The sequence below is a fragment of the Erythrolamprus reginae genome, chromosome 9, assembly GCF_031021105.1.
Source record: "Erythrolamprus reginae isolate rEryReg1 chromosome 9, rEryReg1.hap1, whole genome shotgun sequence".
NCBI classification, from domain to species: domain Eukaryota; kingdom Metazoa; phylum Chordata; class Lepidosauria; order Squamata; family Dipsadidae; genus Erythrolamprus; species Erythrolamprus reginae.
In genome coordinates, this window is record NC_091958.1 from 43,188,835 (window position 1) to 43,203,849 (window position 15,015).

The window sequence follows — 15,015 nt, forward strand, 5'->3', positions numbered from 1 at the left end:
AATTGAGTATGATTAGAATTGTTCTTAACTTTTATATACCTATATACCTGCCGCACGAATCCTAGCGACCGATTAGGTCCCACAGAGTTGGCCTTCTCCGGGTCCCTCGACTAAACCATGTCGTTTGGCGGGTCCCAGGAGAAGAGCCTTCTCTGTGGCGGCCCCGACCCTCTGGAACCAGCTCCCCCCTGAGATTAGAACTGCCGCCACCCTCCTTAAAACCCACCTCTGCCGTCAGGCATGGGAGAACTGAGATAACTTCCCCAGGCCTATACTGTTTATGTATGGTATGTTGTGTGCATGTTTTTTAAATTATGGGTTTTTAGTTTTTTAGTTATTAGATTTGTATTATATATTGTTTTCTATTACTGTTGTGAGCCGCCCCGAGTCTACGGTGAGGGGCGGTATACAAATTTAATAAATAAATAAATAATGTATCTGGATTGTATTATTAGTATGTGTGGGCTAACAGGCGGATATCTGCAAAACTTCTACGTTTCCTCTGAGTATGTGTGTCTTTGACTACTAAGAGATTACTCTGCACACACAAACGCTTAACAAGAAGTCAACAGAAATCAAGGTAGCCAATCAGTGCCAATGATCTAAGCAGGAGCTCCAAGAAGCTGTCAGACCAGCTGAAATAATGTGTTTGCTCAAGAAGAGTCAAAAATGACCGAATGAATAACCACTGTAAGCCAATGGCGGAAAGTAAGCAGTGAAGGTACAACCCACATCTCTTTCCAACCTGATGCAATTGGATAGCTGATCAGCCTGACCTTTGTGCTGAAGTACCTTGCTGTGGTCAGTAAGGGCCCACAGGGTCAGCCTTCTTCGGATCCCATCGGTGGTGGCTCTGACCCTTTGGAATCAACTGATTCCAGAGATCTGTACTATCTCCACCTTACTGGTTTTCCGGAAAGCCGTTAAGACCTGGATTTTCCGGCAGGCCTGGAATTAAGAATGATTGTGTGCATGTATGGTTTTTTAAAAGGGTTTTACATATTCTATAGCAGTGTTTCCCAACTTTGGCAACTTGAAGATATCTGGACTTCAACTCCCAGAATTCCCCAGCCAGCATTCGCTGGCTGGGGAATTCTGGGAGTTGAAGTCCAGATATCTTCAAGTTGCTAAGGTTGGGAAACACTGTTCTATAGTATCGCTGTTTTATTATTGTTCTATTTTATTGTTGTTTTTATTAGTTTGGCTAATTGCTGTAGCCACCCTGAGACCTATTGGAGTGGGCAGCATATAAATACAGCTTACATTAGAGAAACATCTTTCAGCTGTGCTGAGGGGGGCGTTTGCCCAGGTGCACCAGTTGCGGCCCTATCTGGACCGGGACTCACTGCTCGCAGTCACTCATGCCCTCATCACCTCGAGGCTCAACTACTGTAATGCTCTCTACATGGGGCTACCTTTGAAAAATGTTCAGAAACTCCAGATCGTGCAGAATGCAGCTGCGAGAGCAATCATGGGCTTTCCCAAAAATGCCCATGTCACACCAACACTCCGCAGTCTGCATTGGTTGCCGATCAGTTTCCAGTCACAATTCAAAGTGTTGGTTATGACCTATAAAACCCTTCATGGCACCGGACCAGATTATCTCTGGGACCGCCTTCTGCTGCACGAATCCCAGCGACCGATTAGGTCCCACAGAGTTGGCCTTCTCCGGGTCCCGTCGACTAAACCATGTCGTTTGGCGGGTCCCAGGAGAAGAGCCTTCTCTGTGGCGGCCCCGACCCTCTGGAACCAGCTCCCCCCTGAGATTAGAACTGCCCCCACCCTCCTTGCCTTTCGTAAGCTCCTTAAAACCCACTTCTGCCGTCAGGCATGGGGGAACTGAGATGTTCTTTCCCCCTGGGCCTCTACAGTTTATGCATGGTATGTTTGTTTGTATGTATGTTTGGTTTTATAAATAAGGGTTTTTAGTTGTTTTATTATTGGATTGCTATATATTGTTTTTATCACTGTTGTTAGCCACCCCGAGTCCACGGAGAGGGGCGGCATATAAATCCAATAAGTAAATAATAAATAAATAAATAAGTAAGTAAATAAAATAAGTGGCCCTCTTCTTCGTTTCTCCCACAGCTTACTGGGAAATAAAATCGGTGAATCAGGAGCAAAGGTGATTTCCGAGGCCATCCGAGCAAACAACCCTAGCTGCGTGGTGGAGATATAAAGCACAGTTGGGACTATGTTGAAGGAAGAAGGTGGCACTTTGTATGCCTGGATGGATAACTTCCCCGTGCCTGGCCCACTGACTGAGGGCATGGTGGAAGGATGGATATCCCTGAAGGCCCGCGAAAGACCTAAAGGGGACATACAGCCAGGAAACTGGGATCAAAGAGAAGCCCGACTCATTCTCAACCAATCATTCTTGATTTTTCCTCCTGCGAGGAAGATGCTCGGGTGAAGCTACATGGCCAAACCTGATTTGAAAGAGGGCGGTAGATTGATTTTGGAATTACGTTTCTTGCATTTCTTAATTGGGGGCAAAGACACAAGAGCAAAGACAAAGGAGGTGAAGAGCATTTACTTGCCAAATGCAGGAATGTTACAGTCAAAAATCAGAAGGGAACAAGATTTGTCATTGGCCCAGAGTTGTGAACCAAGGGGACGTCAGTACAGAACAAGGTTAATACTTCTTGGCTTGAACGAAATGGTCTTGCCAAATACTTCCATGAATCTGAAGAGAGGTGCTTCTACAGAAGGACCAGGGATGGTATTAGAGTTGTATATGATTTAATTCAGTTAAAATAAACTCTGTTTTTCCTAGAGCTATTTCCCACCCCCCTCTGTTGGGGGTTTCTACTCAATGGACTGGCTTGGAATTGGATGTACCAATAGCTTGAAGGACAAATAGGGGAGTTCAAACAACTGGGAATGCTTCTGCTTGTGGGGGTTTTCTCCACTTTGCTCAACTGACAATTTTGCCTTGATCTTTGAGCAAAAGAAAAATATATATATTATTATTTTATCTGACAGAGAGCTTGGCTTCTTTAAGACTGAACTGCAGCCTGTAAAATAGACAGAAACTCAGGCTGTTAATCCATCCTAAACTGCTCTTTGAAATAACTGAGAGTCACATCCTATCGCTAACCGAGATTTTGTTGACTGATAACTTGAAGATGTGAAGTTCTTTGAACCTTCAGCATGGTAGGACTTTCCAGGACTGATGTCTGGTGTAATTTTGTGTCTTCAATTTTTAAAGTGTGTAAAATTCATGAAGCAATAATAGCTTTGAGGCCTAAAATCAACCAACCAACCTCTCTTTCTCTCCCATTTTTTCGCTCACCCTCTTTCTTTCTTTCTTTCTCTCTCTTTCTTTCTCTCTCTCTCCCCTCTTTCTCTCTCCCTCTCCCTCTCTCTCTCATCACTCTCTTGATCATCTTGCACTGCCTCAGTGTGGTCTCATCATACATCTAGTCCTGGGCAAGTTGTCAGTTGGCATCCCTGTTGAGGTTCCTCAGAAATCATTATCGCTCTCCTCCAGTGGCTCAGGCTTCCTGACCCTCCGATTGGCCTTGGTTGGGGAGATGTCCATGCTGTCATCTTCCAAATCATCATCATCGTCGTCGTCATCGTCATCCAGATCAATTTCACTTTCCTCTGAGTCATCCTGTAGGAAAAATTATGCGTTGGTTATCTGATTTTTTTTTTTTAAAAAAAATACACCCTGGTCTTGAAGGATTAATATGGATATTATTTATCCGTAAGATTGAATGAATACAGTTGCTATCCGGTTAAATAATCTACAGCCTCTTTAGTTCATTGTGAATAAAAGCTCTAATTTTAAGGAATGGAACACTTTGTGTACGTGTGCAAGAGTGACACAGTGAGGCCCCAGAAGAGAGCCCTTGCCCCTTCTAAGGCAACCTGCTGTCCTCTGAATTTTTTGGCTTGAAGATAGAGTACCAGAGGGAACTACAATGATAAAAGGAAATTTTTGATGTGAAAGAAACAAGATTTATACTATCAAACCTGCCTTTCCAATTAAAAAAAAAAAAAGAATATTACACTTCCTGGTTCTCACATCCTCTAGTGTAGGGGTGTCAAACTTGATTTCATTGAGGGCTGCATCAGGGTTGTGTTTGACCTCGGGAGGCCGTGGCCAACTCGACGTCACTCGTTATCGGAGGAACCTGTCGTGGGCCGAGCCCTCTGTCGGCCAAAACGGAGCTTGGGAGGGCCACGCGCGACCCTCCCGAGCTCCATTTTCACTGGCAGAGGGGTGTAGGAGGCTGGCACAGCAGAATATTTATCCATTGTGCATGGCAGAGGCACTGTGGGATCAGTGATGGCCTGCTACTGGAATGGTAAGGTGCTACGCTCCGGTAGCGATTTTCGGGATGCCTGCGCAGCTGCACCCCCCCGATGCGCCCCGCATGAAATTTGGCTTCTGCACATGTGCAACAAGCAAAATCTTGTGTGGAGATGCTTGCGCAAGTGAGATTTCAACGATTTTCACTGGTGTTTTTACTTCTGCACATGCGCGGAAGCAAAAATATCAATGAAAATCGCCAAATGCTCACTCGCACCCCGCATCCTTGGCACAGGATTTCACTTGCTGTGCATGCACAGAAACCAAATCTTGCATTGACGGGCACGTGTGTGCCAGATGCCCGCACGCCCACATCGGCCTTGGAGGGTGCACTGGTAGTGCCAAAGATGGCAGGCCTTCGCTGCGCGGGATGGTCCTTCAGGCCTAATCTAAACATTCTGCGGGCCGTATTTGGCCCACGGGCCTTGAGTTTGACACCCCCTGCTCTAGTGGGTTTACCAAAACACAATTTAAACCTTAATATGTTGTGAAAACCCAGAAAATTATGACTAAACAGGTTTGACAAAACTACTCCCGAGAAAGTTCTCTTTCTTAGTTTTCGGATGACTTTCTTCCATTAGATCAGAGTGTTTCAATCTTGGTGAGCTGTAGGTGTGGACTTCAAATCTCAGAACTCTGGGAGTTGAAGTCCATCCATCTTCAAGTTTGTCAAGGTTGAAAAACACTGCATTAGATTCAACCCCTCCACCTCCCTCACTGGCAGTCTCCAGGTTGGGGAGAAGCTACTGTAGGTGGCCTCCACCCCTGGCCAGCTCTCGCGTCTTACCTTCATCCCTGTCCTCCCAACCGCCAAGGGCTTCTGATGGGCAGCAGGACCCAAAGAGCAGAGAAGAGAAGCAAGGGGGATTGTGGGCAAGGGAGGAAGAGGAGGAGCCAAGTGTGGGGCAGGCAGGAGAGACAACGCACCTTTGCTTTGGCTCGGGAAGCTTTGTGCTTTTTGGTTCGGGCTCGGGCTGCCCCGATCTTTGGGAGCAGCAGCGTGCGAGGCCACACAAGATGGAGGTTGGAAGAAATTAAAGAGGAACGAAACACCAGAGAGGGTTAAAAAAAAAGCGTGAGTGCCAAAGGCAAATAGAAAAGAGAATTTCACATCCAAACAAGGCTGGAGAAGACAGCTTAGCAGCACGATCGGCTCGTGAACGATCCAGTTAAGAGAGCCAACTATTTGTTTGAGGAAACATGAACCATGGCAGATAACTTTAGGGTTGAGTTTTACAGGTTAGTTAGAGGAGAGGCTGTGTAACGTCCGTGTATGCTGCTATTTGTGGGTAGTTGTGCTGATGTCACAGCGCAGTCCTGCAAGCCATTTTCGGACCTGCTCGTCCCCCAAATCTGGCCCTGAGTCAACGGCTCTATTTTGGAGGTGGTGGGCCCCGCAAATAAACCAAAGAAAAGTGCTATTACTGCAGGTAGTTCTTAACTTACGGCCACTTTTGGAACATTTCAAAGCGGTGCTTAAGTAAACTGGTCAATTTTTATGGATTTTCTTCTTCTTTTTGGCCACACTTGTTAAATGAATCACTGGAGCTCTTAAGCGAATCAGGCGGTCATTAAAGAGATCTGATTTCCCCCATGGGCCACTTCTCAGAAGCCGGCTGGAAAGGTCGCAAACGATGATGAAGGGACTTTGGAATATTGCAACCGTCACAAAATATTTGTTGGTTGCCAAGCGCCTGAATTCGGATCATGTGACCACGGAGATGGAGTGATGGTTCTAAATGTGAAGACTGGAGGTAAGCTGCTTTTTTTCAGGGCCGCTGTTAAGTTGAACAGCCGCTAAAGAAAGTTTGTAAGTCAAAGACTTTCTGTATTGTAGAGCAGCAAATGATAAATGGCACGTTTCTAATTTCTATTCACATCAGAATCAAAAGGATGTTTTATACAAGAGGCCGGGTAAAATTTCAGCTGAATCCTGAATGCCCGGAGAAAAATACTTAAGAGAGTGCCCACTGAAAGCCATGGGATTAAGGAGTAAATTGCAAAATTATGTATGTAAGATTCAGGCCCAAGCTATCAATTCTGAGAAATAATGGGCTCTGAAAATATTGTACCGCAAAGCAGTTTATTGTCAGCATTCCTGAGCACTTTTAATCAAAGTGGATTCTATAAATCATTCAAAACTCATTCACATCTCAGATGCTTTAAGTATGCAGAGCATATGTATATTTGAATATACTATACACATGAAAAGTATCATTCAGAGAGAAGTGTAAGCAATCATAGCTTTATAGTTGATCCTTTTACCTTTCGATTATTCACAATCCTACTTTATCCCCCACCCGATCTCTGATTTATTTAAGAAGGTTCAATCTTGCCTAATTTAAGTAATTAATGAGTCAAATTTAGAAACCACCCATCTGGCTTATAGAGGGACTTGGTGGGTGTATAAATAAAACAGCTGAACATAAAAACAGTATACAAATTTTAAATAAGAGACTGGGATACTTAAAAACCAACATTGAAAAGTTCATTTAATAATTGTTACTTTAAACCGAGTGTAATTCTAAGCAGAGGAAATGAGTTTTGGCTTAGTCATAAATAAATGCAAAACTGTACCAGCGGGAAATGAGCGAAATTTTCATGCTTTTCTCCATGCAGGAAAACCATTAAAATAATCTTTATTTCTTTATTAATAGAATCGATGAAAGAATAATGGATGAGCTTGGCCAATAAAGAATTCTATTCTAAAAAAAAAAAACCCTTTGTTTCGAATTTGCAAAAAAGTGCACATGAACTCACATTTAAATGTTATCATGGGATTTCAGCCACGGCCACTTACCTCGTCCTCCGTGTCTCCTCCTTGCATGGTTCCAACCAGCCGTTTGCTTGGCCGCCCTGAAACACACAATTATTTGTCAGAAAACGTCACAAAAATATAAGCCAAGCTCTGACAGAGCCAGTGATAAATAAACTCAAAGCACACAGATGTTTCCATCGTCGGTAGAGCTATCAAAGGTAGAAATGTTCACACCTGTGAAAATGGGCATCTTATTGGGTGGGGTTTCGACCCTCTAAGGCAGTGTTTCCCAACCTTGGCAACTTGAAGATATCTGGACTTCAACTCCCAGAATCCCCCAGCCAGCATTCGCTGGCTGGGGAATTCTGGGAGTTGAAGTCCAGATATCTTCAAGTTGCCAAGGTTGGGAAACACTGCTCTAAGGAGCATATTTTCCTTTGACTCGGGTTGAATTAGGCAAGATGGGCTTAAAACAAAAGAAACTGACTTGGTCTAAGACTGTTGGTCGTCTACCTTCAAAATTTTTCATTGTTAATATCTGAAGCTGTGGATCCTTCCACAAATGGGTGTTTTATTACTGAACAGCTCTTGTTGGAGAGAGCCTGTGAAAGAATGTGAGAGGTTGTGTCCCCTGCTTTAAAGAAACTACTTATGCATTAGTGCCAAAGTGAGGCCTAGAATTAATAGCAATAGCCTTTAGACTTATATACCGCTTCATAGTGCTTTTACAGCCCACTCTAAGCAGTTTACAGATTCAGCCTTTTGCCCCCAACAATCTGGGTCCTCATTTTACCACCTCGGAAGGATGCAAGGCTGAGTCAACCCTGAGGCGGTGGTGAGATTTGAACGGCTGTACTATAGCTAGCAGTTAGCTGAAGTAGCCGGCAGTGCTACACTCTAAACACTGTGCCACCCCAGCTCTAAACCTGGGAAAACAGCGCAATTTAGCATTGAAGCCCCTCCTCTCCCCACCCACCCCCAGATTAATTGGCCCTTGTGCCGGCTCTTGGGCAGGAAGGATCCTGCAAAAGCCTTCTTAGTCTCTAGTCCCTCTCGTGTGGCATGGACAGAGAAAGCAGGCTGTGGTTTTTGCCCTTGGTGCACCTGCGTGTCCGTGCGCGATTTCGCTACCTGCCAGGTGCAGTAGCATAATTGCGCTGGACTCCACTAGCATTCAGAGCCACGGGGGTGAGCACACATCACCATTCCACCTTAGCAGCCCACCTCTGCCTAGCACTGATGACATTACCTACTTGGATAATAAAATGGTCATGAAAACAAACTCAGTTCAGAGAGCACGGTTCAACCCTGAGTGACATACAGTATGTCACAGAAGGTAGTACACCCCCTCACATGAGCCGAGGTGGCGCAGCAGGTAGAGTGCTGTACTGCAGGCCACTGAAGCTGACTTGTAGATCTGAAGGTCAGTGGTTCAAATCTCATCACCGGCTCAAGGTTGACTCAGCCTTCAATCTTTCCGAGGTGGGTAAAATGAGAACCCGGATTGTGGGGGCAATAACGCTGGCTCTGTTAAAAAAGTGCTATTGCTAACATGTTGTAAGCCGCCCTCAGTCTAAGGAGAAGGGCGGCATAAAAATTGAATGAATGAATGAATGAATGAATGAATGAATGAATAAATAAATAAATAAATAAATTTTGTAAGTATTTAAGTACAGGGTGTCCCCCAAAAAATGTATACACATTTTAAATAATTGTAAAGTTGGTATTTATTATAATTTTATTATTTTAAAAATGTAAAAATATTTACAAGTATCATTTTATTTTATTTTTCTGCATTTTAACTAATTTTAACTAATTGTAAATAGCCAATAATTAAACTGTTTGTTTTTATATTGCAGATTCAATCCCTGAATACAATAATGACAGCCAGACTAAACTTCGAAAACAAATAAAAACAATAAAACAATAAAAAAACAATAAAATGATACTTGTAAATATTTTCACGTTTTTGAAATAATAAAATTATAATAAACACCAAGTTTATAATTATTTAAAATGTGTATACATTTTTTGGGGACACCCTGTATATCTTTTCATGTGACAACACTGAAGAAATGACACTTGGCTACAATGTAAAGTAGTGAGTATGACAGTGTAAATGTGCCATCTCCTCAAAATAATGCAACACGCAGCCATTAATGTCTAAACTGCTGGCAACGAAAGTCAGTGCACCCCTTTAGCAGCATCCCATACATTTTGCAGGGATGTTTCTCCATTTTTGTACTCACTTCTGTGACATATTATATACAGTAGTACCTCTAGATATGAGCTACTCCACATGCGAGTATTCCAAGTTACGAGCCAAGACGCGAGCAAAATTTCTGTTCGACACCCGAGCTCAAATTCGGGATACGAGCCGAGCGTCCACTAGGTGGCGCAAGAACACCATGTTTCCAGTTATCTCGGTGCGAAAAGCAAAATCTAAATGCATTTGTTCGAGATGCGAATTGATCGACATACGAGCTCGGCTCTGGCACGAATTAAACTCGTATGCCGAGGTACCACTGTATTCTCTTCTACTGAACAAGAAAAGGTCAGCCTTTCCAAATACTGATCGTGGCCTATATAGTAATAAATAAAGAGTTTATGATATTTCTTGTGGAGCTTGCTTTCCTGGCTCATCTCAAAGGGCGAACAGCAAAGCACACATCTTGAATCCCTGTAAATTCTCTTTCTTTTGGATTTCACCTGGATTCAAGCTGACATCGCTTCATCGGTCAAAAGCCATTTTTCTCATTTGCATGGTCACGGGGATAGGCTACGCAGTTTGGGAAGAAGAAAGAGGAAGAGATCGACCCACCATGCATCAGCATCTCCATGGCTGTGTGTTGCTTGATCAGCTGTCGGTCTTCCAGGTCGCTGTCAGATCCCTCGTCCTCGTGGATCTCCATGTCTGAGTCATCGTGACCTGAGTAAAAACGAGAATCCCTTTAAGTTCAAAACATACGATGGACGGTTGCAGCAACCGGGCACAGTTTAGTGAAGAGAAGGACCAGGGGAGACATGACACCAGTCTTCCAATATCTGAGGGGCTGCCACAGAGAGGAAGGGGTCAAGGCACCCGAAATCCAGGCAAGGAATAATGGGTGAAAACTGATCAAGGAGGGATTGCACCTGGAAAGCAGGAGAAATTTCCTGACAGTGAGAACAATCAACTCATGGAAAAGAAGCTGCCTTGGGAAGTTGTGGGAGCTTCATGTCTTGTGCCTATCCACAAGAAGGGCAGTAGAGAAGAAACTGGTGACTACAGGCCAGTTAGCTTGACATCAGTTATAGTTAAAATCATGGAGACTCTACTCAAAAAGAGGATAAATCAGCACCTGAAAGCCAATTACCTATTGGACCAAAACCAGCCTGGCTTTACTGAAGGCAAATCATGTCAGACTAGTCAGAGGAGGAGGAAGAAGAAGAAGAGGAGGAGGAAGAGGAGGAGGAGATGGGGGGAGGAGGAGGAGGAGAAGAAGAGGAGGAGGAGGAGGAGGGGGGAGGAAGAGGAGGAAAAGGAGAAGTAGAAGTAGAAGAAGAAGAGGAGGAGGAGGAGGAGAGGGTGGGAGGAGGAGGAGGAGAAGAAGAGGAGGAGGAGGAGGAGAGGGTGGGAGGAGGAGGAGGAGAAGAAGAGGAGGAGGAGGAGGAGGAGGAGGAGAAGAATCATCATCATCATCATCATCATCATTATCATCATCATCATCATCTTATTAAGCTGCGATTGTCAAACGGGAAAATCAACAAACCCAGACAGTTCAAAACAAACTGGCAGTAGATATGAGGCTAGGGAATTCAAGGTGGGCTGGAATTAAATGTCGTGTGGGCGTGAAAGGACTTGAGACCGATGATGCATTTGACCCCTTCCTCATGCTCAGCCTCATCATCTCCTACAATGATATTTTTAATTCGTTTGTTCTAGAACAGTTCCTAGTAGGAAAACAACCACAACCCTGAAGTTTGAATTCGCTCTCCCTTTAAAACTTTTGAGTAATGTTGTGTATTCCTTTTTGGGGGTATTTTTGATTCCTCCCCCCCTCTCTCTTTCCACGTGACGAACATGTCAGACAAATTGTCCTGTCTGTCTCAGGCCGAGTGAGATCACGCTGGGCATTTTTCACATGCTATCTTGCACTGATTGTGTTTACAAAGAGTTGGCGCAGACCGTGCCATCTTCCTGCCTGCCAGCTGGTTATTCATCACAAACACAGAAGGTCAGGCTTGATAAACCCCAGATGCATTTGCTGTCAACTGACCTATGTCGTCTCATTCGGCCGATTCACATTCACACAAATCTAACCACTGGCATTTGGGCTCAGTCTGGCCTGCCAAGAAACCCCCCGGGAAAGAGCCAAGCAGCTCCCCAGCCATTGCTGCTCCTCCCTCCCTTGCAAACAAGCGATGCTATCAATTTTCTTGCCCTTCTCAAAGCATCCTAAGGGGACCTGATGAACCACTAGCCATCGCCTATTGCATGAAGAAGGTTATTCATCACCAGGTTTTCATTCATTCATTCATTCATTCATTCATTCATGTAAGTAAGTAAGTAAGTAAGTAAGTAAGTAAGTAAGTAAGTAAGTAAGTAAGTAAGTAAGTAAGTAAGTAAGTATGTATTTATTAATTAGATTTGTATGCCGCCCCTCTCCGAAGACTCGGGGCGCCTAACAACAATATAAAAAGACAATGTAAACAAATCTAATATTAAAAACAATCTAAAAAACCCCAATTTAAAGAACCACTCATACATACAAGCATATCATGTATAAATTCTATAAGCCTAGGGGGAAGGGTAATTTCAATTCCCCCATGCCTGACGACAGAGGTGGGTTTTAAGGAGCTTGTGAAAGGTAAGGAGGGTGGGGGCAACTCTGATATCTGGGGGGAGCTGGTTCCAGAGGGTCGGGGCCGCCACAGAGATGGCTCTTCTCCTGGGTCCCACTTAGTCGACGGGACCCGGAGAAGGCCAACTCTGTGGGACCTAACCGGTTGCTGGGATTCGTGCCCCAAAATGTTTTATTTCAGAATGGGGGAGGCTCTCCCCCCTAGAGGAAACCTGCTTTTAAAGACACAAAGCAGACTCAGTCTTTCTTAAAAATACCCCCCCCCCCCCAAAAAACAGATATTTTGTTAAGAAATGCGGCTACAAAACAAGAGGTCTTCAGCCCAAGGATCAGTCAGGTGCTTTGCTCCGGTAGCAATTTTTGGGATACGCATGCAGCTGCATGTCCCCGATGCGCACACATGCACCCCGCGTGAAATTTGGCTTCTGTGCATGCACAGAAAGCAAAATTTTGTGTGAAGATGCTCATGCAAGGAAGATTTCAGAGATTTTCGCTGTTTTGTTTGCTTCTGCACAAGCAGACTGTTAAACAACTAATTCCCATAACACTGTCAAACTGTTTAGCAAGGCAGTATTACTATTTTTCTTCTTATCTTTTCTTTTTTACGTATGGCTATAACTTTGTTGCTGGTGTCTTTACAATTTATATTGTTTAATTTAGTTTCCTGATATGATTTCTGTGGATTGCTTATTTAATATCCTATGATGATCACTAAGTGTTATATCTTATGATTTGTGATGAATGTATTTTTATGATGACCATGATTATGATTTATCACTTATAGCTTTATGTCCACTGAGAGCTTATGCACCAAAGACAAATTCCTTGTGTGTCCAACCACACTTGCCCAATAAAGAATTCTATTCTTTTCAGCCACTTGCTGAAAATTAAAGGATGGATAAAAGATATACTGCAATTCAATTTAGAATTAAAACCAGAGACCTATCTTCTGGGGCAGTGTTTCCAAACCTTGGCAACTTGAAGATATCTGGACTTCAACTTCCAGAATTCCCCAGCCAGCATTTGCTGGCTGGGGAATTCTGGGAGTTGAAGTCCAAATATCTCCAAGTTGCCAAGGCTGGGAAACACTGTTCTTGGGCTTGTTAGAGGGCAATACGTAAAATCAAAATACTACCCGATCATCCATATAATAACTGCAGCGAGATTAGCCTATGCATAAATGTGGAAAGATAATAACCTCCCAACATATAATATGATTATAAACAAACTCATGGATTGCACTGAAATGTCCAGGCTCACTTTTGAACTACAAAATAAACAAGAGAAAGACTTTTACACAATTTGGGAAAATCTTTATGAATGGCTTGAAACCAGAAGAAATAACTAATAAACAAGTAAATAATATATGGATGTAATTGATAACTATAAATAACACAATACAAATGTAAACAATTGATATATGGATTAGAAAAAGCAATAAGGAGATATATACAGTGATACCTCGTCTTACAAACGCCTCGTCATACAAACTTTTCGAGATACAAACCCGGGGTTTAAGATTTTTTTGCCTCTTCTTACAAACTATTTTCATCTTACAAACCCACCGCCGCTGCTGGGATGCCCCGCCTCCGGACTTCCGTTGCCAGCGAAGTGCTTGTTTTTGCAATGCTGGGATTCTCCTGCTGGGATTCCCCTGCAGCATCGCAAAAACACAGAAGTCTGAAGGTGGGGTTTCCTATGGAGGGGAGCCTCAGGGGAATCCTAGCAGTGCAAAAACGGGAGCTTCGGCTGGCAAAAGGGGTGGATTTTGGGCTTGCACGCATTAATCGCTTTTCCATTGATTCCTATGGGAAAGACTGTTTCGTCTTACAAACTTTTCACCTTAAGAACCTCATCCCGGAACCAATTATGTTTGTAAGACAAGGTATCACTGTAGTTTGCTTTTTGATTCACCAGGAATGCAAACAAAATGGAAATGACATACTATGTAACCATTTTCCTTTCTTTTTCTATTTTCTTTTTCTTCTATTTTCTTTTCTCTTTTTCTCTCTCTGTCCATCTTTCTTGTTTCTCTTTCTTTTCTTTTGCTAGGTTTTTCCTTTTTTCTTCTCTTTACCCTTTCTTTTTTCTCTCTTAATTACATGTTTGTAATAGTCGTTTACTATTCTTTTTGAATTGTATTGTTTTTCTATTTGTGAATAAAAACTTATTTAAAAAAAAAAGAATTCTATTCTTTATGTCCCAGAAGAACACGTTTCTTCGGATGGTGGTGCCTTGGAACTCCAATGCTGCTCTTTCCTGGAACTTCAAATATTTCTTCACCAAATCTGCGAGACGTTCCTTTGAATGGCCAACTCTGGAACTCAACCCCCTGCTCCGATCCTTACGGCATTCTGCTAACATATAAACAACCTGAAGGATGTCTATGATAAGAAGGAGCTGTGCGGGAGCCGAGATAATGATTGCATCAAGGGAAAATTTCAAATCCGGCACTTGATGTGCCTGGTTTCCTTCGTTCTTCACTCAGAAACATATTTCGTGGCCTTAGGCAAATGCTCATTTTTGACTGTTAGTCTAAGGCGATGGGGATGAAATCTGCCAAACATTCTTAAAATGCAAAAACTCTGAATGTGTCCTCTGTCTGCCGCGTCTCCCCTATGCCTGTTAGCACTCTTCATTTAGGATTTAACACATTTTCCCACCAGAAATGTAAGTAAATTAAGCAGACACTTTCTGCACCTACCCGAAATGGTCACAAAGAAAGCAAGAGGGGTAAGAAATGGGGAAGAGCTCAGCTCCGAAGAAGGAAGCTATGAATTCATCTGCAAATTCAAGGATATTTCCTCAAACCTTTAGTTAAGACATGAAGAAGCTTCACTTGGTAGATGCTTGCATATTTGCAATAGATGATTTGCCAAAGTTGGACACCCCTGATATAGGTCAAATATTAGAGTAGAGTAGAAAAGAAAATGGAATCAGGAATAGAATAGAGCAAAACAGAACAGAATAGATTTGAAAGGGATCTTGGAGGGCTTCTAATCCAAATGACTGTTCAGTCTCTTCTTAAAAGTTTAGTTTAGTTTAGTTTAGTTTTATTAGATTTGTATGCCGCCCCTCTCTGAAGACTCGGG

General features: G+C 43.1%; 2 protein-coding genes across 5 annotated transcripts in view; one reads left to right on the plus strand and one right to left on the minus strand.

Moving 5' to 3' along the window:
* The window catches only part of NLRC3 (NLR family CARD domain containing 3), a 58,071-nt gene extending 49,066 nt beyond the window's left edge, over positions 1-9,005 (plus strand). For 2 of the 3 annotated variants that reach the window (XM_070760996.1, XM_070760998.1), the window contains one exon: positions 2,089-3,752. In XM_070760996.1, coding sequence (XP_070617097.1) covers positions 2,089-2,179 — 91 coding nt within the window. In that variant the 3' untranslated portion in view covers positions 2,180-3,752. Of the gene's footprint in view, positions 1-2,088; positions 3,753-8,938 lie in introns of those variants that run through there. The other variant, XM_070760997.1, reaches the window with a different exon arrangement.
* The window catches only part of CLUAP1 (clusterin associated protein 1), a 63,300-nt gene continuing 50,801 nt past the window's right edge, over positions 2,517-15,015 (minus strand). Inside the window, exons 10-13 of one of the 2 annotated variants that reach the window (XM_070761001.1) lie at positions 9,901-10,008; positions 7,122-7,177; positions 5,249-5,305; positions 3,382-3,619 (exon numbers count right to left, since the gene is read on the minus strand). In XM_070761001.1, coding sequence (XP_070617102.1) covers positions 3,467-3,619; positions 5,249-5,305; positions 7,122-7,177; positions 9,901-10,008 — 374 coding nt within the window. In that variant the 3' untranslated portion in view covers positions 3,382-3,466. Of the gene's footprint in view, positions 3,620-5,248; positions 5,306-7,121; positions 7,178-9,900; positions 10,009-15,015 lie in introns of both variants that reach the window. The other variant, XM_070761000.1, reaches the window with a different exon arrangement.